Source organism: Dama dama, chromosome 13 (genome assembly GCF_033118175.1).
Source record: "Dama dama isolate Ldn47 chromosome 13, ASM3311817v1, whole genome shotgun sequence".
Classification (NCBI taxonomy): domain Eukaryota; kingdom Metazoa; phylum Chordata; class Mammalia; order Artiodactyla; family Cervidae; genus Dama; species Dama dama.
Window position 1 is genome coordinate 65,848,670 of NC_083693.1, and position 24,335 is coordinate 65,873,004.

A 24,335-nucleotide genomic window follows, 5' to 3' on the forward strand; every position below is an offset into this window, starting at 1 on the left:
CTTAAGAGAGAAGTCTGATTACTTACAGACTAAAGAGATTATGTTTTCTCTGCTCATTCAAGACCCAGTTGAGGAAACTTTCCATTACACATAGTACTGAGATTCTGGGTAAGATTGTATTTTTGTTTAAAAGCTTCACTATTAAAAATATTTTTTCATCTATTTTTAATGGCCTAAGTTGTTCACCTCCTTCACTGAGTGAGGAGTCAGTGGCCTAGAGAGGCCCTGGAAGTCACCTGAGGCTACACAGCCGTGAGCGGCAGAGTCTAGAGCCAGCCTGGGCCCAGGGCTGCCTGTGCTCCTTCCATAGCCCAGTGCCAGCTTGGTTGGGAGCTGCTGTGGTCTGGGGGAAGAAGGAGATGGGCCAAGGGCTCAGGGCTTACTATGATCCAGCATGAGGGCTCCTAGAAACCCGTCTTCTGGAAGCCCCAAATGACTCTGATGTGGGCTTGACAAGGGTTAAGCCTGAGGCCAGGCCCCAGGCAATGCCCTCACAGACCCTTCCTTGCTCCTCTCAGCAGTCTCCTCGCCACACCCCCAGGAGCCACACCTGGCTCAATCATTCCTCCACCAGGTGAAGCCGCCCTAACACAGTCTCCACTGAGCACTGGATATGGAGTCAGAATCTGGGCTTTATCCCAGCTGAGCATCTTCCTAGATGATCAGCCCTGCACTGAGCCTGTCACCTCTCTGGCTTCCTCAGCTGTTAAAAAAAAAACAAAACAAAAACACAGAGCAGAAACTCTCTACATGCAAGAAAAGGCATGGGGAGTACACGGGCCCTGCAAGCACACACATTGCTCCTCAGAAAAAATTCAAACCCAGCTCTGGAGTCAGGCTGCCCGGGATTGAATCCTTCCATGTGTTGGGTAAATTTGGGCAAGTGGCTTAATTTCTCTATGCCTCAGTTTCCTCATCTGTAAAACAGGGATAATAGAACCTACCGCCATAGACTAGTTGTGAGAAAATTAAGATAATATAGGTTGAGAGTTTAGGATGGTGTTTGATACATAGTAGTGAAATGAAGTCGCTCAGTCATGTCCGACTTTTTGCGACCCCATGGACTGTCCATGGGATTCTCCAGGCAAGAATACTGGAGTGGGTTGCCATTTCCTTCTCCAGGAGATCTTCCCGACCCAGGGATTGAACCTGGGTCTCCCGCATTGTAAGCAGACGCTTTACTGAGTGCTCAATAAAAATTAGCTTTTGTCATTATTTCTCCTTGAGTCTTGGTTGATCCCAAACTCCCCACCGAGTAAGTGATACACACTTGGAAGATATAGATGTTATCTACTTGAGAGCCTAGCCTGGTACCAAGGGCAGATGTGTAAGAGTGGGGTGGGGGAATTAATACACAATCCAGGAAGTATTAATAGTTATAAAAGTGGCACATACAATTCATTGGAGCCCCTTCCCCGCCCCTCCCAAAGCACTGTCTTCCAGCAGTCAGGGACTAGTGAATGAATCTCTGAATGATACATATTCGTCTGTTTGATGTTCAGCAATAATGAGCTTGTATACAGGGTGAGTCAACCAAGCCTGGTTCATGGTCTGTGCCTCATATATAGCCATACAATTCCAGAGGCACAGAATCAATGATCGTAGAAATTCAGTCATTCAACAAACATTAATTGGGTGGCCTGGCAACCTACTGATTCATGAGTTGGAAGTGGGTAAAATATTATTTAGAAGCTACACGTGCAGGCAGTAACTTAATATTATTGAAAACATGTTCCCTAAGCACCTGTCCTCTGATCTTGAGCAAACTATACTTATATGACCTTATTATGAATTAACGAGGGCCAACAAAGAATCTGACTGCCAATGCAGGAGACCTGGGTTCGATCCCTGGGTCAGGAAGATACCCTGGAGAAGGGAATGGCAACCCACTCCAGTATTCTTGCCTGGAGAATCCCATGGACAGAGGAACCTGGCGGGCTACAGTCCATAGGGTCGCAAAGAGTCGGACACGACTAAAGTGACTTAGCCACTTCAATAGCACAGCCAATCTTTTAGAAGACTTCAATTTGCAGTTTTGGTCAAAAGTCCTTCAGCCTTCACAAACGAAGACTTGTCTTTCTGGGTTGGGCTAACTCCTTTGCTAGTTAAGAGGTTTCTGTGTCTTTAAAAGGAGGCGGTACCCTGTCAAATGGACCCTAAAGCATAGGCTGAAGGCGCGTGAAGTCCCACCCACTTTCTGTGACGTCCTGTGGCTCAGCTTCTGATTGCTCGCTTCAGACGTCAATCGCGAGGCGTGTGTCTTGCTGGGACACAGTGGAGGTCTAACCTCTGGTTTGCGGAGCGGTCGGGTGTATTCTCCGCTCGTCCCCACGCCCTCGAGGCCCCCGCCGCCCGACCCAACGGCGGAGCCAGCCAGTGGCTCCCGCGGCGCCCTCCCGCACCGGATCGCTCCTCGCTGGGGCGGGACCTGGCCCGACGGCTCCGGTCACTATGGTCAGTGGTCTAGGGGGGAAGCGGGGAAGGAGGGGTGGGAAGGGGGCGCGGTAGGCGGGGTCGCCACCGGGGCGCATGTGCACTCGCGGGACCGGGGGGGGGGGGGGGGGGGGGTCGGGCGCGAGGCTCAGCCCCCAGTGTCAAATCCGCTGCGTTCGGGCCCCCCAGGAATACCGGGGGGTCCCGGTCCTCTCTTGGAAGGCTCCCGTGGACGGCCAGCGATGGGGACCCAACCCAGCCCCCAGGATCCCCGCCCCCGGCGCGTTCGTCCGTGGTGTCCCATGTGCCGCTCCGACGGCGGGGACAGGGAGGCTCCAGGGCTAAGGGTCGCCTCCTTTTCGTTAAGTAGCCCCCCTAGTTCGCAGCTCATGGCCGCACCCACCCTAGGGCTCAGCCGTTTGAGACCTCCGCACTCCCAAGCCCCACGAGTGGATCTGGGGTTGCCACCGGTGGCCCGACATCCTCTCCATCCTGTCAACAGAAGGTCTTTGCAGTTAGGACCCACGTGGAGAGACTGTCTCAAGTTGTGAGGCACGTGAATTAGGGGTCAGAAAGGGCCCCGGAGACCTTCTGAGCCAGGCCAAACTCAGGGCTTGGGCAGCCGGGGACCCTGAGGCCCAGGCAGGGAGGGACTGGGACTGATTATGGTGGACTTGGATTCCCAGTCCAGTGCTCTTTGTATTACTGTGTGTGTGTGTTAGTTGCTCAGTCGTGTCCGACTGTTTGCAACCCCATGGACTGCAGCACGCCAAGCTTCTCTGTTCATGGAATTCTCTGGGCAAGAATACTGGAGTGGGTTGCCATTCCCTTCTCCAGGGAGTCTTCCCTACCCAGGGATCGAATCTGGGTCTCCAGCACTGCAGGCAGATTCTTTACCATCTGAACCACCAGGAATTATTCCTTTGTATTATTACAACAGTCCATCTTGGGGGTGAGGGGAGACAGGGGCACAGGCAATCTGCCGAGGACTAGGTGTGATGAATGCCTGAAACTGATCAACTCTGACCCCCCTGCTCCAGGGAGCCTGGAGAGTACCAGGACTGGTGGCTTGGCTGTGGTCACAGCCCCGAGGTGTGATGTCACCTCCACCCCCTGGAAACCCAAGAGGTGTTGGTGGTCGCTTCCCCTCCCCATCACTATTTGCACATCTGTATAATGGGCCACTGTGAGGATCACGTGAAGTGATGCGCATGGAGTGCTTGGTTCAGATAATTGGCCATGGCTTTCCCTCTGACAACAGAATTCTGGAAATAGGTGTGCACAGGGGCCTGTTCTTAGTGCTCAGCCTCCTCCCTCCTAGGTCTGAGTAAGGAAATGGGTCACTGACCGCTGCGGGCCACCACTGGCTTGGGGCACAGGTCAAAGCCTGGTCATGGTCTGACACGTTCCGAGTGTGGCGTGGGTGGCCCGGTCATCTGAGCTAGCCTGTCCTGGACAAACCAGTTGGGTGTGGCTGAGGGCTTCTGGAGCACCTGGAAACACCCACTTCCTGTTTCCAGGCAGGGCCTGAGGGTTTACCTGGCTCTGCTGCTCCTTGGAAGGGCACCGAGGTCTTTCTGCATCGCCCACAAGGGAGTGGCCAGAGCTGGGGTAATAATGGGTTTAGCCACCCTGGAGCCGAGGCTGGCTTGCCTTCCAGTCACCACTGGGTAGCTGAGAGCATGGTGGGGCGGTGGGGCTGGGGCCTGATCTTCTGGCCTTCGTGGTGCACAGTGAAGCCTCTGACTCCATCCTCCCGTCTGCCCTGGACTCAGGAGAACAGAAGTTAGAGGGCAGGTAGAGTCAGCACCAGCCCCCGCCCTGTGACGGGCGGTGTAGGTGCCTTGGAGAGGAATGAAGTGGTTAACTCACCAAACAAGACGTCTGTCTGGGAATCATGGGGAGGGGATGGGGGCAGAGGCAGTGCAGGGTGTGTTCTTGTCTGTTCACTCAGCATTTAATGAGCACCTACTGTTTGCCAGGCACCATGGTGGGCCCACTGGTGATGTTTTTGAGTCTGTGTGGTGTGGATGATGGTGAGTGTGTGTGTGGTGGGCAGAGGAGAATGCCTTTGGAACATATAGTGTTTTCTTTCTGTATCCATTTCAAAGTCACTGAGCTAGGGACGGGTCCCAGGTAGAAGACATAGAAGCCCTTGGGAAGGCAGTGGTCTGGGTGAGGACAAGGCTTGGGGGCTGTCACTGATGGAGGTTGTAGGTAGTGAGGGGTCTCATGCTCACTCAAGGGGCATTTAATATTCAGGGAAGAGAGGGTCAGATGTGACTAGCAAACCCACAGGGCCCTTCTGTGCTTTCTTCTTTGGTTTTTCAAACAAGCCCCCAGTAGGATCCCTAGTCCAGCCCCATGCTTGGCTGGGCATTGATGAGAAAGACAAGGGCCTGCCCTCTTTCAGGAACTCAGTGCTTGAGACAAGACAGAACTGGACACAAGCAATTCCTGAACTACCAGTCATGACCTAAGAAGCCTAAGGGCTTGGAGAGCACAGCGGGAACCCATGCACTCTGAGGGAGCAGTGAGTGTCAAGGAAGGCTTCACAAAGGGGTCTTTTGAATGGGGTATTGAAGGATGTGTAGGAGTTTTCAGGAAGCATTTGGGGAATTGTGTATTCCTGTCAGGGTGGGACAGGCCTGGAAATATGTGCTTACAGGCCTGGAAACATGGTTAAGAGTGGGATATTCTGGGAATGGTGAGTGGTCTGTATGGAGGGAGGAGAGATGAATGTACTGTAAAGGGCTTCACATGCTGCACCATGGGTTTGGGTTTTATTCTGCAAATGTGGTGGTGGGGGGGGACCATAATGTATTTTTGACAAATAAGAGATGGTTGATTTGGATGGTCTCTCTGGCAGTGGAGTGGACAGAGGGCCGGAAGTGGTCAGACTGGAGTCAGAGACTAGCTTATCCATCTTTTCACTCATCCACTCATTCTGCATTTTGGGAGCATAACTATGTGGCAGGCACTGGGGAATCTGGTCATGATAGGCAAGCAAAGTCCATACTCTCATGGAGTTGACATTCTTGTGGAGGGAGATAGAAAGCAAGTCAACAGGTGAACGTATATGTTAGAGAACCCGCTGAAGACAGAAAACAAGTTACGGCAGTAGGGGTTGTGGGGAGGGGCAGCTTTAGACAAGATGGTCAAGGAAGGTGATTACACATGGAAAGAGGCAGAGAATCTGTCCATGCACAGGAACAGCATGTGCAAAGGCCCTGAGGTAGATATGGGTGCCTCTTGTTGGAGGAACATAAGGAGGGTCTCTGGGGCTGGAGTTCAGGAGAGTGAGGGGAGCAAGGCCAGATGACAGTTGTCATCCAAAGGTTGAGTCTTTTCCCAAGTGAAGGAAGCCACTGGAGGGAACTGGGGAAGGGCACGCCCTCATCTGGTTCGCTTGGTGGGAGCCTGTGCTGGATGCTGTGGATGACGGTGGGGATGGGAGCGGGAGTGGGAGCCGGGAGGTCTGTTGGGCAGACGCTGGTGCCACCTCCCTGGGGGCAGATGGTGGCAGCTCTGGCCAGACACAGGAGCAGACCTGAAGCAGGAAGAGGAGGGGAAGAGTCCTCCCACGTCTTTGGTGTGAGTTCTATCCAGATAGAGGGGCTTTTGAGGATCTGGTGACACCTGGAGGGGATGCAGGGGTGTAGAGGGAAGACAGTTAGGGGTGCAGTAATTCAGGGATCATGGTCAGACATCCTGGTGACTGGTGGTGTTTGAGGCTGGATCTCTAGGGAGAGGTCAGGGCGGGAGATGAAGATCTGGTCCGTTAGGAGGATGCTAAGAGTCCAGGTGTCAGATGAGAGAGGACCAGCATCTGAATCCAGGCTGTCTGCAAGGCCAGCCAATAACTGTGACCTGAGGCAGCAGGGATTCGGGTGTAGGGTCTTCCTTATTCCCTGCACTGAACAGCAGAGATGGGGCATGTGATTGGTAGCACCCGGAGACTATCAGTAATAGCATCTTCATCCCAGAACCCATGACTAGGGTACCTCACATGGCAGCAAGGGCTTTGCAGGTATGGTAAATTAAGGGTCCTGAGATGGGGAGAGCACCCTGGGTTACCCAGGTAGGTCCAATGATGTGATCACAAGGATCCTTATAAGAGGCAGGAAGCTCAGAGTGAAGAGACGTGACAGTGGGCAGAAGGGATCATAAGCCAAGAAATGCAGGCAGCTTCTAGAAACTGACAAAGGTAAGGAAGTGGGTTCTCCCCTGAGCCTCCAGAAATGTAAGATAATAAATCCTGTGGTTTTAAATCGCTATGTTTATGCTAACTGGTTACAGCAGCAGTAGGAAGCCACTTCACAGCACTAGGACTAGCACGCCCCTAAATCTTTGGCCTCCAAATGTTTTTGATCACTCATCAGTAAAAGTGTTTGATTATTCCATATGTTGGAACATCATACATTATACCCTAAAGTAGACATTTAAAGTGGCATTCCCTGGAATATAACTCAGCCATAAAAAAGAATGAAATTGGGTCATTTGCAGTGATGTGAATAGACCTAGGGTCTGTCATACAGAGTGAAGTAAGTCAGAAGGAGGAAAACAAACATTGTATATTAACGCATATGTATGAATCTAGAAAAATGGTACTGATGAACTATTTGTAGGGCAGGGATAGAAACACAGACATAGAAAATGAACATGTGGACGTGGGGTGGTGGGGGCATGGGAGGGTGGATCAAATTGGGAGAATAGAATCGACATATATACACTTCCATATGTAGAACCGATCGCTAATGGGAAGCTGCTGTTTAGCACAGGGATCTCTGCTCGGTGCTCTGTGATGACTGGAGGGGGTGGAGGATGGGGTGGCGTGTAGGAGGGAGGGGATCTATGTATACATATGGCTGATTCACTTTGTTGTGCAGCAGAAACTAACACAACATTATAAAGCAACTATACTCCAATAAAAATCAGATAAAAAGGCATTTCCTTCCAGCCCCTGCAAACGGCCCGCTGTGGAGACCCCAGCGCTAGGCAGGCAAGGCCAGGTCTGGAGCCACGGGAGCCTCTAGAAATGACGGGGACCTTCTGAGAGGGGCGGCGGACTGCATTCTGGGTCCCGCCCGGCTGGTGGGACGGCTGCAGGCTCTGGCCCCTGCCGCGGAGGAGGTGGTAGCTTGAGGTCAGACCACGCACTGAGGTGTGGCTTCTGGGAGGCTGGGCCTGGTTAACAAGGCTGACTCACGGCCCGGGCTCAGCCCTGCCAGCAGAGCAGCCTCAGACGGAGGTCAGGCAGGCCAAGGGCTGGCCTTGCCCACCAGGCCTCAGCGTGGACCCAGGAGAGGCTCCCCAGCACCTCAGAGCCTGGGCCGCCCACAGAGGCACCGCGGGGTACTTCATGGTGTAGGCAGAGGTGTGAGCCTGAGGCCTGGCTGTTGGGGAGCCATCAGGAAGTGACGACAGAGCACCCCTGAGGGCCAGGTGGGCTCTCCTCGTGGAGGGGGAGAGGGCCAGAAAGGCACCCGGTCTGTGGAAGACCTTTAATATGCTGGGGGACCAGTTTCTTCCTGGATCGCTTCACTCTGTGACTTGGGGCCAACAGCTTGACGTCTCTGGGCTTCGGTTTCCACATGTAAAATAGAGCTACCGTGAGGCTTAAGTGAGATTATCCCTAGCACCTGGCATACGGTGACCTCCCAGCAAAGGAAACGCATCAACCAGCGGGTACTTCGTGCCTGCTGGGGAGTAGCAGCTGTTCCAGGAGGACGGTGACAAGAGTGACAAACGACCCCGTCCCAGTGGAGCTTCATATCACCTCTCCTGAGCGCTCACCGGGGCTGGCTTCCAACTCTGAGCTGTACCTGTCCCAGGAGGGGCCCATGGAGAACTCACCAGAGGGGCAGGGGTTGGGCGTGGGTCACACGTCGGGTTGTGGGTCAGAACCTTAAGGTCTGCGGGACCGAGCCGCCAGAGCCCAGTCCTTTCAGCCTGGCCCCTCCCTGCCCCGCAGCTCCTTGTCACCCCATTATCTCCTGGGGGATCCATGGGGGTGCTCGCACAGTGCTGGGCACATGGGGTTCCCATGGGCAGGGAGGGGGCAGGCAGCAGCTGTGGGGCATGAGTTCTGACATCACCCTGGCAATGGGCCCTCCCTCTGGCCCTGGTGGGTCACATCTTTACTGGAAGCCTTTGGGACTTCAAATGCCGCCCTCATGGGGCAGGATCCATGGATGGGGGTAGAGGTGGAGGGCTGTTTTTCAACCTGTTTTTTTGCTGGGCTCAGGCTGGTTGAGGAACTCTTGGGGCTATGTGGACAGGTTCTAGATGTGTAGAGGCCTTGGTGAGAAAACCAAGGGAAGTGGGGGGAACTTGCCTTCCCTCCATTTGGAGGTGGGCGCTGTCTGGACACGGGGTGGGGATCAAGGGCAGAGTCAGCAGGACCCCAGTAGGTGGTGATGTGCTGGTTCTATAGTCTCCAAAGGTAGGAGGTGAGAGGACCCCCACAATGACTCAGATCTGGTCTGAACACCAAGCCTCTGTTCTAGTGCATCTGGTTAGTTCCCGGGGTCTCTGGGGAGCAGCCAGTGATTAGAGAAACATCCTTCTCCACTTTGAAATATATTCTTCCACTCGGCAGCTCAAAACTGTTTCAGGGTAGAGGTGCTGTCTGCCTGACCTAATTCATTAGCACCTGTTTGCACACCAGCAGTTAAAGGCTAAAATCCTTTTAAGTGACCTGATGAGGTCTGACACAACATTGTCAGGTGAGCTCTGTCCCTGTCCCATAACACCCTGGAAATTTTTGGCCATGATTTAAAAAACCACCAGTTACAGTCAGCCAAGGTCAAACCCAGAGTATTGTACCTGGTTTATGGGCCAGTGAGCTGAGGCTGTTTTTCCAGCCATGTGACCAGGGCCACGCTTATGGGACGTGGGGCGGGGGCCATCTGGGCTGACTTGAGTCACTCTGGACCTGCCAGGCGGAGACTCCGAAAGTGCCAAAGTAGGAACTCCCTCACCCCTCCCAATGGCCCTGTAAACACACCTGGGGCCACGAGGGGGCGCTGGAGCCAACTCAAGGCTCCACGGCTGGGCAGGGCAACCTACCTGAGCGCCATTTGTCCAAAAGGGTGGATCTTAAATAGTATTGAGTAAAGAGAAAAGGCCACGATACCTATAGAATAATTTGTCTGCACATTTAAAATGCATGCATACATAAAACAACTTGGTATTTTTTAAAAGACATACATTCCACTTAGGTGAGGTCCCTAGGATAGACACATTAATAGAGAAAAAGCAGAATGGTGGTTGCCAGGGTTGGGCGGTGGGTTGTGGGAGGAGAGGGGAGTTACGGTTTATGTGCATGTGCTCAGTCTTGTCTGACTCTTTGTGACCCCGTGGACTATAGCCCTCCAGGATCCTCTATCCATGGAATTTTCTAGGCAAGAATACTGGAGTCCCATTTCCTCCTTTAAGGGATTTTCCCCTACCCAGGGACCGAACCCAAGTCTCTTGTGTCTCCTGCACTGGCAGGCGAATTTTTTACCACTAGCATCATCTGGGTAGAGTTTCACTTTGAGAAGATGTAATACCATTGAATTGCACATTCAAAAATGGTTATAGTGGCATATTTTGTGATATGTATGTTTTACCACAATTTTAAAAAGACATACATATTGAAAGACATATCATAGGGAATACCTATAAAGGGTGGGGGATGGCAGGATGGGAACAGGCATGAGGGATAAAGGGGGAAAGTTGCCAAAATACCTGGTACTGACGGTGGGTCTTTTGAACCCCAAGTGTGAGCCCTTCCCCACCCCCAAACTGCTGTTTAATGTTTTCCTTTTAAATTGACTGTTCTAAATAGCCTAAGTAAATTTGTTATTTAACTTTGCAAAAATGATACGACTGTGGCAAGTGGAAAACCTAGGTAGGCTTCCCTGGTGTGAGGCCTGTGCCCCCTTCCACACCCACTTTTCACTTTCTCGTTTTGACTGGCGGTTTCCTACCACCTGAAATACTGGGTTGGCCAAAAAGTTCATTCAGGTGTTTCCATACGATGTTATAAAAGCCCGAACGAAGTTTTTGGCCAACCCAGTACCTGTTGCTCCATATTTCGGATTCATTCTTTATACTGCTTTCCACTCTGCCAGTGACATCGTCTCAGAGATTGCTCATCAAACAGAACTGGGTTTGTGCCTCTTCCCTCACCATTTGTTGGGTTTTATTTGGGGGCAGTCCAAGTGCCAGCGCTGTTCAATCCAGCTGTGCTTCTTTGTCATCATCCATCATTTAAAAACACCCAAGCCATCATTTTAAGTCAGCTGTGTGTAAAAACAAGCCTTTTTTTTTTTTTTTAACTGAGGTAGGTAGGTAAATAATGGGACTTATTCTTTGGCAGCGCCAAAGAATGTCCAAGCTACTATACAGGCTGTGCTCATTTCACACGCTAGTAAGGTTACGCTCAAAATCCTTCAAGCTAGGAGGCTTCAGCGGTACGTGAACCTAGAGCTTCCAGATGTACAAGCTGGAAAAAAGCAGAGGAACCAGAGATCAAATTTTCAACATTCACTGGACCATGGAGAAAGCAAGGGAATTCCAGAAAAAACATCCACTTCTGTTTCATGAGTATACATATATTCCCTTTTTTAAAAAAAATTTCCTTCCCTTTTAGGCCACCACAGAGCATTAAGTAGAGTTCCCTGAACCATACGGTAGGTTCTCATCAAGGCTACTTATTTTAACTACAAACTACAAGTGGCTTTCACATTATATTTTAGCATTATTTTCCTGATGAAGTCAGAGCCTTTTGGTGTCGGGGGGGGGGTGGGGGGGTGGGGGGGTGGGGGGGTTGGGGGGGCAGGGTTGGAGACGGGTGCAGCTCCCACTGACTTGAACCCTCGTCTGAGCAGGAAAAACATGAGGGGAAGACAAGCCTGTGGGAGATTAGCTGTTAGAACAGACGTGTCCTGCCCTTCCCCTGGCCCTGGGTCTTCCTTCTGCCATTAGGTGACTTCTCCACCCTCTAGAAGCCCTGATTTCTCTCTGTAGGGGAAATTGACCTCCACTCAGAGCTGGGCTGCGATATGAACTTTCACCAGTAGGTGGTGCTAGATGGTCTAACCTCTGTGTTTCCGGCTCCAACACCACTGAGCCACCGAACAACACAGTGCTTGGTGCAGACTGGTTGGGTGTTGGATGAATAGAAGAAGGAATGAATGAGTGAGACAGGGAGGTTAGGAGAAGACAAAGGGATCATGGAGCCTCCTTATAGTATGGAGGCTCAGTAGACTTGAGCTACTATATTCTTTTTTCTCCCAGTGTTACTGACATCCAGCACTGCGTTAGTTTAAGGTATACAGCACAGAGATTTGATTTACCTACATCATGAAATGATTGCAAGTTTAGTGATCATCCCTCATCTTTGTAAAGACACAAACTTTAAAAACTAGAAGAGATTATTCCTCTGATGAGAACGCTTAGGACTTACTCTCTGGTGTTAGTCGCTCAGTCCATGTCTGACTCTTTGCGACCCCATGGACCGTAGGCTCCTCTGTCCATGGAATTCTCCCGGCAAGAGTACTGGAGTAGGGTGCCATTATACTCTCCTAATAACGTTCATATACAACTGTTAATTACATTTATCATGTTGTACATTACATCCCTAGTACTTATTTATCTTACAACTGGAAGTTTGTAACTGGAACCTTTTGACCACCTTCCTCTGGTTCTCTGTGACCCGACCCCTGCCTCAGGTAACCACAAACCTGCTCTCTGTTTCTCTGAGTTTGTTTTTGAAGTATGATTGACCTACAGCTCTATGTTAGTTCCTGTTACCCCACATAGTGATTCACTAGTTCTCTATACTTCAAGATGATCACCGTGCTAAGTTTAGTTATTGTCACCAAAGATACTACATAATTACTGCGTATACTCCCCTCACTGTATACTTCACACTGTGACTCTTCTCTTCTGTCTTGTACCTCTTAATCTCGCTCACCTGTTTCTCTCCTCCCCCCAACGCCCTCCCCTCTGGCAACCACCTATTCATTCTCTGTATCTGTGACCGTTTCTGTTTTGTTATGTTTGTTCATTTCTTTAGATTCCATGTTGCAAGTGATATCATGTAATATTTGTCTTTCAGTATTTTAACTTCCTCAGTATGATAATCTCTAGGTCCATCCATGTTGGTACAAAGGGCAATATTTCATTCTTTTTTATGACTGAATAATTTTCCAGTGCATATTATATACCACATCTTTTTCCATTCATCTATTGATGGGCACTTAGGTAGCTTCCATATCTTGGCTATTGTAAATAGTGCTTCAGTGAACGTAGTGATTGAATGAGTGCTTTTGTTTTCTTTGGATATATATACCCAGAAGTGGAATAACATGGTAGTTCTGTTTTAATTTGTGGAATCTTCACACTGTTTTCCTTAATGACTATACCAATTTCTATTTCCATCAGCAGTGCACCAGGGTTCCCTTTTCCCCACATCCTGACCAACCTTGTTAGAAAGTGAAAGTCACTCAGTTGTGTCCAACTCTTTGTGACCCCATGGACTATATAGTCCATGGAATTCTCCAGGCCAGAATACTGGAGTGGGTAGCCATTCCCGTCTTTAGGGGATCTTCTCAACCCAGGGATCAAACCAGGTCTCCTGCATTGCAGGCAGATTCTTTACCAGCTGAGCCACATGGGAAGCCCCACCAACCTTGTCATTTGTTGTCTTTTTGATAACAGCCATTCTCCCAGAGGTGAGATGATATCTCATGGTGGTTTTGATTCCCTGATGGCTAACGGTGTTGAAAATCTTCTCATGGACCTGTTGGCCATCCATATGTCTTCTTTGGGAAAATGTCTGTGCAGCTCCTCTGCCCAGTTTTTAATTGGGTTGTTTGTGTCTTTGATGTTGAGTTGTATGAATTCTTTATATATTTTGGATATTAACTTCTTATTCAGATATATCATTTGCAAATATCTTCTTCCCTTCAGTAAGTGGCCTTTTCCTTTTGTTGAAAGTTTCTTTGCTGTGCAAAAGCTTTTTTTTCTAAACAGGAATATTCAGAGTAACTTTATTTTTAATAGCCCCGAAGTAGAAACAACCCCAAAACCCATCAACTGACAAATGGAACAAAATATGGTATACTCATACAGTAGAATATTATCTGACAACAAGAAGGAAAAAAGTACTGATCTGTGCTACAACATGGATGCATCTTAAATACATTATGTTAAGTGAAAGAAATCAGTCATAAAAGACGAATCATATGATTCCATTTGTATGACATGTTCAGAAGGGGCAAATTTACAAAGACAGGAAATAGATTCCTGGATGAAAAGCTTTCTGTTTTGATGTAGTTCCATTTGTTTGTTTCTGTTTGTGTTTTCCTTGCCTGAGGAGACAGATCCAAAAAAAATACTACTAAGACCAACGTCAAACAGCATACTGCCTGTTTTCCTCTAGAAGTTTAATGGTTTCAGTTGTTACATTTAAGTCTTTAAACCATTTTGCATTTATTTTTGTGCACTGATGTATTACAGTCTGTAAAATGAGTCAGTTCAGAAATTACAAGATGAAGGACTTCCCTGGTGGTCCAGGGGCTAAGACTCTGCACTGCCAATTCCAGGGTTCCAGGTTTGATCCTGGGTCAGGGAACTAGATCCCACATGCCACAACTAAGAGTTTGCATGTTGCAACTAAGACCCAGCACAGCCAACTAAATAAATATTTCCAAAATATTTAAAACAAAAGAAGTTACAAGATGATACCCCTTTCACGATGGGACTGACCCTGACTCCTGCCAGGGACCCTGGCATCTGGGCTGCTAGTCACATACTCCAGGTGCTTCTATCCAGGGAAGGTAACATTCACTGTGTCCTGCAACCAGCAGGTCATCAGCTTTCTATTGGAGAAAGTCCTGCAGCTGCTTTTGAAATTGTCACAGCTTTGCTCCTTTTTCTGTCTTTCAGAGTGAAACATCTTTCAACCTAATATCAGAAAAATGTGACATTCTATCAATTCTTCGGGATCATCCTGAAAACAGGATCTACCAGAGGAAAATCCAGGTAAGGCAGAGAGTCAGGAGGAGGGGAGCCTAGATGAAATGGGCTGGAGTTGGGAGCAGAGACAAAGGTAACACTTTGAAGGTAAAAAGGTTTTGCATTTGGACCAGGTTCCTGGACAAATTAAAGGGCTCCCAGGATATTGCAATGTTGGACCTATTTACCTTAGTGAGAAATCCTTTAGTTGCAAAAAAAAAAGCCAGCAGTTTTGGACCTCATTACAACATTGCAAGATCAGGACTTTTAATTACCCACATTTCAAAGCTGAGGGAACCGAGTTACAGAAATTAAGTGGTCGGTCCATGATTTTACCGCGCATACATGGAGTAGCTGGCATTCGGGCCAGGCAGCCTGAGCTCATAAAAGTAGTATTTGTAATCACTCTGTGAGCACCTCTCTGGTGAGAAGGCCCACCCCGGCCAGACTCTGACAGAGGGGAGGTGGCTGAAGGATGCAGGAACGATCACAGGACTAGGAGGAACCTGGGTGTCCCCCTGCTGCCCTCTGGCCACCTGCACTTGGGCAGGACTGTCTCCTGTGGCTGCCGGGAACCCTTCCTGGGGCAGGAGTGAGAGCTGGGCCGCACATCTCATCCATTGGAGATGAGCTGGCTTTCCAGGGAGCACACCCCTCCCTACGGCCTGCCTCTGGGGGGCCGTCAGCTCCACTCTGGTGGGAGCAGGGACTCTCTGACCCCTCGGAAACCACACTGGGCCGTCAGAATCCTGACCGTAGGCAGGCCCAGGAAGCAGCCAGGGCGGAAGCTGACAGCTCGGAGCAGAACTGGAGGGGGTGCCGTGGGGATGCCACACCTCTTAAGAAACGCTTGGAAGGCTGGCCAGACTGCCTGGCGATGTCCGAGGAAGTCTTTCCTACTGCCTCTGCAGCCTCCTGGCCCATCTCACAGCCACGTGCACCCTCGCTGCCCCCACCAGGCGTACCGCTTCTCTCGGTGCCGTTCCTCCAGGAAGCCTTCCTGGACTGCTGAAGTCTGGTGTAGATGCCACTGCTCCATGGCACCCCGGTGCGTCCCCTGTCCTCCTGTGACAGTCGTCCAAATGTCCATCAGCCCCCTGGCCTGTAGGCTCCTCAGAGCGGGACACAGCTCCCTGTCCAGTGCCTCACGCAGGTCGCACGCAGCATATACTTATTTTTGTGGGATGAGGGTTGGGACACTGTGGAGGGCCTCCAGTCTGAGATGAGGGAGCATCCTGCCTGGGGCAGGCGGGACCCCACCTCTGACAGGACTCGATGGGGCTGCTGTTGGTACAGATGCCCACATTTCCTCTGTCCCCCACAGGAGCTCAGCAAAAGGTTCACCGCCATCCGCAAGACCAAGGGGGACGGGAACTGCTTCTACCGGGCCTTGGGCTACTCTTACCTGGAGTCTCTGCTGGGCAAGAGCAGGGAGATCCTCAAGTGAGTGCCGCGTGAGGGCTGCTAGGCGGGCTGTGTTTTCTGCTGTGTCCATCGGCCCTGAACCTCCGCGAGGGTTTGGCCTCAGCGCTGCCTGCTCAACCCAGGGAGTGAGTGGAGGCATTGACATCGAGGGGATGCCCAGCGGCCCTCGTGGTGGAAGGGAGGGCAGCCACGGGGCCAGCTGGGGGTGGGCCAAATGACCTAGCGGGCACTTTCAACTCTCTGATCTGAGTGTGCCTAGGTGAGGTGAGTTTTACCTTGGGTGCGTTCTTGAAGCTTCATTCCAAGGAGAAAACAAAGATGCATTGCCCGTTGTTCTGGATCGCTTCAGCTGACCTCTGAAGTGGGTGTGTGTAACCAGGCTTCTACCCAGTCAGCCTGGATCTGGAGTTGATGCCGTCCCAGGTCCCTCTATCATGTGGCTGGGACACGATCCTCCCTTCAACCCCCAGGGTTCGGCTTAATCTGGGGCTTTTCAGACATCATCTTTGTGCAGACCCCCTGGGATCTTCTTCAGATGCAGATTCCAGTTCCGTAGGGCCAGGCCGGGCCTCTGCATTTCTCTCAAGCTCCCGGAGAAGCTGCTGCCGCTGCTGTGTAGCAAGGAGTAGTAGCAAGATGCTGAGACCCGCTTCCTTCACCTTGGAGGGCTGGCAGCCCTTCGAGGATCAATGAAGATCTCGGGCTTCCTCGTCACGCCGTCCCGCACACACAGCAGGGAGGAGTGCGGAGTGGCCGCGGGTCACGAGCACAGGGTTGAACTCCTCTGCTGAGCCGGGTTTCTACCCTACCCTCCTTCTGGGGCACCCTTGCTCCCTGCAGCCATCACCCAAGTGGGTGCCACATGCCGACTGTGTCGTGGGCCCCGGGGACGCAGCAGCAAACGGGGGAGACAAAGCGCTCTGCCCGTCGAGCTTGCATCCTAACTGGGAAAGAGGGACAGTGGATACATACAGTACTTGATGTGTCAGATGGCAGGAAGCATTGCAGGGAAAATATCAGGCAGGAAAGGCAGCCAGGTTGTGCAGGGCTAGGGGCTGCAGTTTTAAGTAGGGGTTGGAGACATAGCGGGGACAGGTGGGGCAGGGCCTCATGGGCCCTTGAGTGGACCTCGAATGTTGGCCTGAATGAGACAGAGCCACAGAGGGTTTGGCCGTGCAAAGGGCCTGCCGAGCAGGCTGCTGTGTGCAGGAAAAATGAGGCACACACACAAATGATGGCGTCTGAGAGCAGCAGGGCGTGTGATCTCGGAGCGCCCACAGGAGAGGTGGTAGAGGTGGCCTGAGCGGGTGGAGGTGGCACCACAGGACCCACTCGTGGCTGGAGTGGGGCGCGTGAGTGGAGAGTCGAGGCTGAGTGCTGGGCGTTTGACCCGAGTTACCAGGACTGAGAAGCCCTTGCCACACAGGGATGCCAGGGGAGATCGGGAGCTCCACGTTGCCAAGTCCAAAATGCCTGGGAGCCATCCAGGTGGGGTCCAGTGGGAAGTACCGCTGGGCTTCACACCAGTGGGCTGGTGTCACCCCATTTTACAGATGAGTAAACTGAGTCTCGGATAGGTTACATGACTTGCACAAGGCAAGTGTGCAGTCAAGAGGAGTCCCACGCTCCAAGTCCTTACACTATCCTCCTTCCCCTCCCTCACCTCGTCGGGGCGCAAGTCCTGCCCCGAGTGTTTGTCCCTCACTAGACTGGGCCCACGTGTCTCTGTGACAACCAGGGCTGGCACTATGAGGCCCGCAGGCACTGGTGAGGAATGAGCGTGGGGATGTGATGGGCACATGGCCGGGGATGGGAGGGTGTGCGGGCAGGAGAGCCGGGAGCCGAGCTGTGCATGTCAGCCTCACGGGAACAGTGGCCAGAGAGGTCTTCACAGCCTGCCATGGAGACCTGTCCCCATCACCCACCCTGCACAGAAGGGGAGCCTTATAAAGCCCAAGAGCGACTCAGCAGCAGGGCTGCAGGCCCCCGCACCGCGCCCCTTCCCACACCTGCCCTGGCTGAAACGGGCTCAGAGATGCCGGCCCAGCCAGGGGCAGGCTGCCTTGCAGCAAAAGTAAAAGTGCCTCACCTTCCAGATTATGAGATGATTCCGCTTCAGACCAGTCTTTCCTCCCCGCGCCCTCCCACCGGGCGCCTACGCCTCCCAGGCCTTTCTCCTTGTGCCTTGAGTCCCTCATGAAGACCCCCGCTGCGTCCTCACTGGAGCCTGGTCTCCCTCCCAGGGGCCGGGCTGCAGTTAGGCCCGAGCCAGCTGGTCCCCCAGCCTCTGCACTCGGCCCTTCTCGTGTGGCAGGCATCCCTCCTGTGGACCAGTCCCTCGAACTGTGAACTCTGTGTCCTGGGGCAGCTCCTCGCCGTCCCCAGGGGTCAGGACAGGCCCCAGACGGGGCTGTGCCAGTAGGTGGCCTGCAATGGGGACAATGACAAGAGGGAGGGGTCCCCGGACCAGATCTGGCAGGGAGGTCAGTGCTGGCAAAGGTTTAATGGCCGTTTGGCTGGGAGGCCTGATCTGTGGTGTGAGTTGATTTCTGTGGTCTAAATCCTCTTGTCATGATTTGTTTTATTTTTTTCAAGCTACCATCATGGGTTCACTGAACAGGGAGTTGGGAAGAGATATGCAGCATACACTATAGTCCAGATCATATTTCCACTGTCCACACACAACAGACAATGATAACCTCATAAGCATAGATGATACTCTTGTTTTTTTAAAAAACAATGTTTTTTACATTCAGCCCATCTCTGAGAAGAGCACACCTGGCCGAGGGGACAGTGGATGTTAAGGGGTGAAGATGCGAATGGGGAGTGGCTGTAGGGCAAGAGGGAGGCTGTGGACTGGACTGGAGATGCGGCTGGTGAGCTCGGCAGGGGCCCTTCCGGGACCCCGGTGCTGAGAAGCTGTGACCTGAGGGAGAAGGCTGCGGCAGGTCACTCTTATGGTCCCTGTGGAGTGGGGACTAGGAGGGAGGGAAGGCTGGGCGCAGCCAGGCCAGAGATGGTATTGATGCCCCAGGAACCATGGGACAGTCAAGAGATCTTTGAAAGATAGAATCAATATATTTTGGAATGGGTGGTACCTCAATTTCCTCATCTGCGAAATGGGTGTATGACCCACCTCCGGTGACTCTCAGGTGTGTGGGGGTGGAGGGGGGAGTGAGGTGACAGCTGACGGTCACAGCGGCGACCCCCTGCCTCTCCCTGAAAGCGCCGGCCTTCCCCTTCAGGTTCAAAGAGCGCGTACTGCAGACCCCCAACGACCTCCTGGCGGCTGGCTTCGAGGAGCACAAGTTCCAAAACTTCTTCAACGCAGTGAGTTAACCCCGGGCATGACGGCTGAAGGGCCCGGCCTTCCTCGCTGGCAGAGCAGACCAAGGACTGAGGGTTGCTTGCTGCTTGTGGGGACATCGAGGGGACAGGGAGCCCAGGGCCCCGTCCTTCCTCTGGGAGGAGGCACCTCCTTTGGAACGGTAGCCGTCAGGCTGGAAACTTCCCCCAGCGTTCTTCCCCACCTCACCCCTCTGACCCCACTAGTGAGGGCGGTGTGGGGATGGAGGACTCTCACTTCTGAATCTGTATGTAAGAATCGCAATCACGGCAGTGAGGAGGGAAGCTCTGGGCCAAGGGACTCACTACAGAGTGTCTCTAACCCTGTCACTTAGCTCTGGCGGGATCTCTGATGGTTTGATTCTGGGGCCTCAGCTTGAGGATTTCAAGGAGGGAGGCTCGTGGAGGGAGGGGTGGGGCCTGCCCGGCCCCCCCGCTGAGGGCCCGGGGTGCAGTTTTACAGCGTGGTAGAGCTGGTGGAGAAGGACGGCTCCGTGTCCAGCCTGCTGAAGGTGTTCAACGACCAGAGCTTCTCGGACCGAATCGTGCAGTTCCTGCGCCTGCTGACCTCTGCCTTCATCAGGAACCGCGCAGACTTCTTCCGACACTTCATCGACGAGGAGATGGACATCAAAGACTTCTGCACTCATGTAGGTCCTCGGGGCCCTGGCTTGGGATGTGGCCTCCAGCCCTGGGCTCTGCTCTCAGCCCTCTCTCCTTAGGAGACCTGAACACTGACATTCCCTAACCAGGGTGCTGGGGTGTCACGTCTACATTGCAATTCAGAGCATTAGATTAGATTAGCCAACTGAACAGATCCTCCTTGAGCTGCCTGAGCTGTGTGGCTTTGGGCAAGTCGCTTTCCCTCTCTGAGCCTCAGATTGTCTCATCAAAGGGCCTTTGGACTGGACTACTGTTTACAAAATAAACAGAGGAGCAACCCCAGAGTCATCGTTGCTCCAGGACATGTTTTACGAAGTGTGGTGTTTACCTGAAAGGACTGCCAACATTTAAACGTTGGGCAGTCTTTATATGGATGTCTGGATTTCTCTGGAAAATCAAAAGATCCAGTTCCCCAGACCTTATTTTGCCTGGCAACCATCAGCAAGAGCTAAGTGGCAGCTGCCTGAGTTACTGGGACTCACTAGCCAGCTTGTCACCATCTCTGCCTGTCTCCACTGATTTGCTCACTTGCTCGCCCAGCCCTCTGTAAGCACCTAAGCTTGAAATCCCGTTATGATAAGAGTCCCCTTCTGCTCTGAGGTTCCTTATGCATTAGAAAGCCCAAGCTGAAAAACTGCTTTTCCCTCCAGATTCTTCAAAGTAGTGTGTTCCTCTGACATACAACGAGGAGACCAGAATCAAAAAGATTTAGATTTAAGCCTTTTAATTCTGGTGACTTCTATCTGTTCCTTCCTCACTGAGCCTGCGTTTCCTTCTCTAGAAAATGCGTATGTCGACATCTGCCTCAAGGCGTGTTGTTTTGAGGTTTTGAGCTCTGCAACTGGGCAAAAAGCCAGGGTGGGACCTCTCACCCGTCCTCTGCTGGGCCTGCATCCTCAACTGGGTTGTTTTCTCCTTGTGGCTTTTGCAGGAAGTGGAGCCCATGGCCATGGAGTGTGACCACATCCAGATCACGGCCCTGTCCCAGGCCCTGAACATCGCCCTGCAGGTGGAGTACGTGGACGAGATGGACACGGCCCTGAACCACCACGTCTTCCCCGAGGCTGCCACCCCCTCCGTGTACCTGCTCTATAAAACATCCCACTACAACATCCTCTATGCAGCCGATAAACATTGATTAATTTTAGGCCATGCAGTGGAGCCTGTCACCTAACGGGACTGCATTCTGAATGGAACATTATGGCTCTTCAATTTTTTAAGCGATTTAGACTATAGTTAGAGAACGTTGCTGCCTTTGGGGCAGAGGCACTGGGAATAAGGCCTACTCACTATGGACTGTTGGTAACTTGGTGATAATATTTTTAATATTTATTTTCATAGAGGATCCAATGTTTTATAACTCTGGGCAAGGACGCCAGAGCCCCTGGCTCTACCCCCAGTTCCGAGACATTGCATAGGTCACTACCCCTCTCTGGGTCCAATTCTTCATCTGGAGGAGGTTCCTGCCAGTGATGACATTCCATTGTTGGGTAAAAAAATACCCTTTGGTTTATTTTTACTGGGGGCAGTGCCTCTCTGCAGGGGAGGAAAAGCTCAAGATCTTACGAGTTCTATAAAAAAATCAAGTCCAGTCAGCTGCTGGACTGGACTTGGAAAGGTGAACTGAGGCCAACTTGAAGATCTCCAGTGTACTTCCAAACACTCACGATGGAACGTTTTCTCACCCCAAACTTGAGGAACAAGACTTTAATGCCAAAGTCTAGAAAGGGGCCTGTAGCCGTCAGCATGAAGCCCAGTTGTCGGGCCCCTTACCTCCCTCAGGGCCAGGACTGCCTGCTTTCTGGGGGGCAGTGCTGCGGGGTTCTGCTGCCAGCCCCACCCGGACAGACACTGAGAAAGATGAGGGTCTGGGACGACCAAGAAGCTGTCTCGTCATCCCTAACACACCCTGGAAGTAGGATCTAGCGATGCAGCCAGGTGGAGATACTGACCAGCACGTGCAACCAGACTGCAGCTGAGCAGAGCAGACGAGTGTTTTGAGGCTGTCTTTGGCTTCTTTCTCCCTTCCCTCTTATGGGCTGGTAGAGGTTAGATGGGAAAGACTGGGTATGAGCAGGTGGTAGTGGGGGAGACCACCACTGTGGAAGCTGCCGGGTAGCCATGAGCCCTGGCTCCTGCCAGCCTCCTCATTCATCAGTCTGGATGTGGCCCTTAATAACCTGCTCACCTTGCTGCCTCAGGATCTCAAGGAGCCCTGGCTGGGCTGCAGCACTGCCAGCAAGCTGTCCTCCCCTCTGGAAGAAAGGGAGAATGCAGGGGTGTGGAACTGCCTTTCTTAATCGAAGGCCTTCATAGTTTCCAATCTGCAGGGATTTATTCGAATCTACTGGTGCTTCCGTGTCAGACTGCAGTGTCTGCTGACAGCCAGACTGCTCCCAGTCCCTTCGACAAAGGGCACACTTGTGTCCATTTTCTGCCTTTGTGAAGACTGATGTCAGGGTGCTTTTAATCCTGGGCAGGGGGCCAGGTTCCAATACTGCCCTGGGCTGGAATGTGGACCCACGGGCTCAAGCTAAGTGACTGTCCCTTCTTCACAGGCATGTAAACCTGACCCTGATCTCTGAATTGGTTCAGGGGTCCCCCTCCCTGCCCCTCCCACCTTGGCCTGGGGAGGAGCACGCTGTGCCAAGTACAGTCAGAGTGGGGTAACGCGTTACATGGTTTGTGAATATCATGATGCCTGTTTCCAAACTGAAGGACACCGAGCTGAATCTCGGCTGCTCTGAGCCGTTGTGAGAGGCGTCCTGGGCCTCGGGCTGGGCTGTCAGGCACAGTACAATCAGCAGTGGCTGCTCCCTAACTGCATTTGTAGTTTGTGCAGCATTCACAAAAGCAAAGCTTTCTCTTCGGCAGAAGGCTGGAGAAATTCCCTCCGGGGTCTGTCTGTGCTGCCTTTCCAGGCCTAACAGCCCTGCCGGTGCTCATGCCGGGGGCACCCTCTTCCCAGGAGAGGTGCTGTCAGTTTAGAATCAGAACACCCGAGAGAGGCAGGCTGTTTTCATGACCTTGCCCTCTGCTCTCCCATTTTTCACAAAACCACTGGCCAAACCCAAAGCACCACTCCCTTCCCTTCACATCCACCCTCAGATCTTGCTTCTGAAGGGAAAGCACTGTGGAGGAAAGGAGTGGCAGAATTCAGAGGAACTCTAAGTAACACAGAGTTAATAAATCCAGTCATCCACAGACATTACCCTGCTCATCTATAGCAGCCAGTCACGTCAGCAATCCCACTTCCTGGGTGATGCACCCACCCCGCGATGCCTTCTCTTTGCAGACCAAAAGCTGGAAGGAAAGTTGCTTTGAGAGTCTGTCTTTACAACTTCGTATGTGTTACTTTCCTTCCGAAGGGAACTTTATAAATCAGTGTGACTATTTAGCAACAGAACTGTCCTCGCTTTTGGTTCCTACTTTAAGCAAAGTGGCTCTGGAGCCAGATTGCCTGGGTTCAAAATCTTGACTTTGTCACTAACTAGTTATATGACCTTAGCCAAGTCACTTCACTCCCTGAGTTCCAGTTCCCACACTAGTGAAATGGAGACAATTACTAACACATCTTCCCGGGTGGCTCAGACGGTAAAGTGTCTGCCTACAATGTGGGAGACCCGGGTTCAATCCCTTGGTCGGGAAGATCTCCTGGAGAAGGAAATGGCAACCCACTCCACTGTTCTTGCCTGGGAAATCCCATGGACGGAGGAGCCTGGTGGCCTACCGTCCATGGGGTCGCAAAGAGTCGGACACGACTGAACGACTTCACTTTTACCAACACATAATTATTGGTTTAAGTGCAATAAGATTATGTGTGAAAATAATCACGCGACCTGATATGTAGAGAGTATGCTACAAGTGGGATGCTTCCCCCATAGACCCTTCCCAATGGGACGTGGCAGAACACTCCAAGACGGGGAACAGCCACCTCGGCGGTGGCTCTGCGCTTTCCCAGGCAGAGGGAAGAAGCCGAAGGACCAAACGCACTGCCGTGCTGAGCAGGGGCAGGGGCACAAGCTGTGGCTCCGTGAGTGGGTCCCCAGGGACCCTGGTTCTGCGGGCTACGGTAGGCCCAGCCCTACAGCTTCCTTGGGCAATTGGCTAAAAACGCTTTCCTAGTATTAAAATGGTTTCCACAACAACTTTTGGTCCTGGCCTGCACCAAAGATCAACACTGCCGTCCCATGGGGCTTGTCTGTGTGAGTGGATCAGCAGGGGCAGGAGTGTCTTCGTTGAGTGAGAGGTCCAGCCACTCAGGAAATTCTGCCCTTGGGCTGGGCTGGAAGTGCCAAAGGAACCACAGGCCTCGCCAGAGCTTCACCTCCTTGGGTCAGAGAGCAGAACTGCCTTAACTGCCTTGGCGGCCGGCCCTATCTTTTAAAACCCAGCTCTTTAACATGTCACCCACCACAAAAGAATCTGCTGTTAGGGGGCAAGGACAGGATGTCAGA

At 52.0% G+C, this 24,335-nt stretch overlaps 1 protein-coding gene across 1 annotated transcript; it reads left to right on the plus strand.

Moving 5' to 3' along the window:
* The first annotated feature begins 2,288 nt into the window (after positions 1-2,288).
* On the plus strand, positions 2,289-24,025 carry OTUB2 (OTU deubiquitinase, ubiquitin aldehyde binding 2). Its single transcript, XM_061159347.1, has 6 exons — positions 2,289-2,454; positions 14,377-14,472; positions 15,770-15,888; positions 19,116-19,200; positions 19,671-19,865; positions 20,810-24,025. Exons 1-6 carry the CDS (start codon positions 2,452-2,454, stop codon positions 21,014-21,016), a joined length of 705 nt encoding a protein of 234 aa, XP_061015330.1. The 5' UTR covers positions 2,289-2,451; the 3' UTR covers positions 21,017-24,025.
* The last annotated feature ends 310 nt before the right edge of the window (positions 24,026-24,335 follow it).

Coding starts and splice junctions, on each gene's coding strand:
- OTUB2 (XM_061159347.1), top strand. Junction 15,889..19,115: donor AAGAGCAGGGAGATCCTCAA/GTGAGTGCCGCG, acceptor CTTCCCCTTCAG/GTTCAAAGAGCGCGTACTGC. Junction 19,201..19,670: donor TCCAAAACTTCTTCAACGCA/GTGAGTTAACCC, acceptor CCCGGGGTGCAG/TTTTACAGCGTGGTAGAGCT.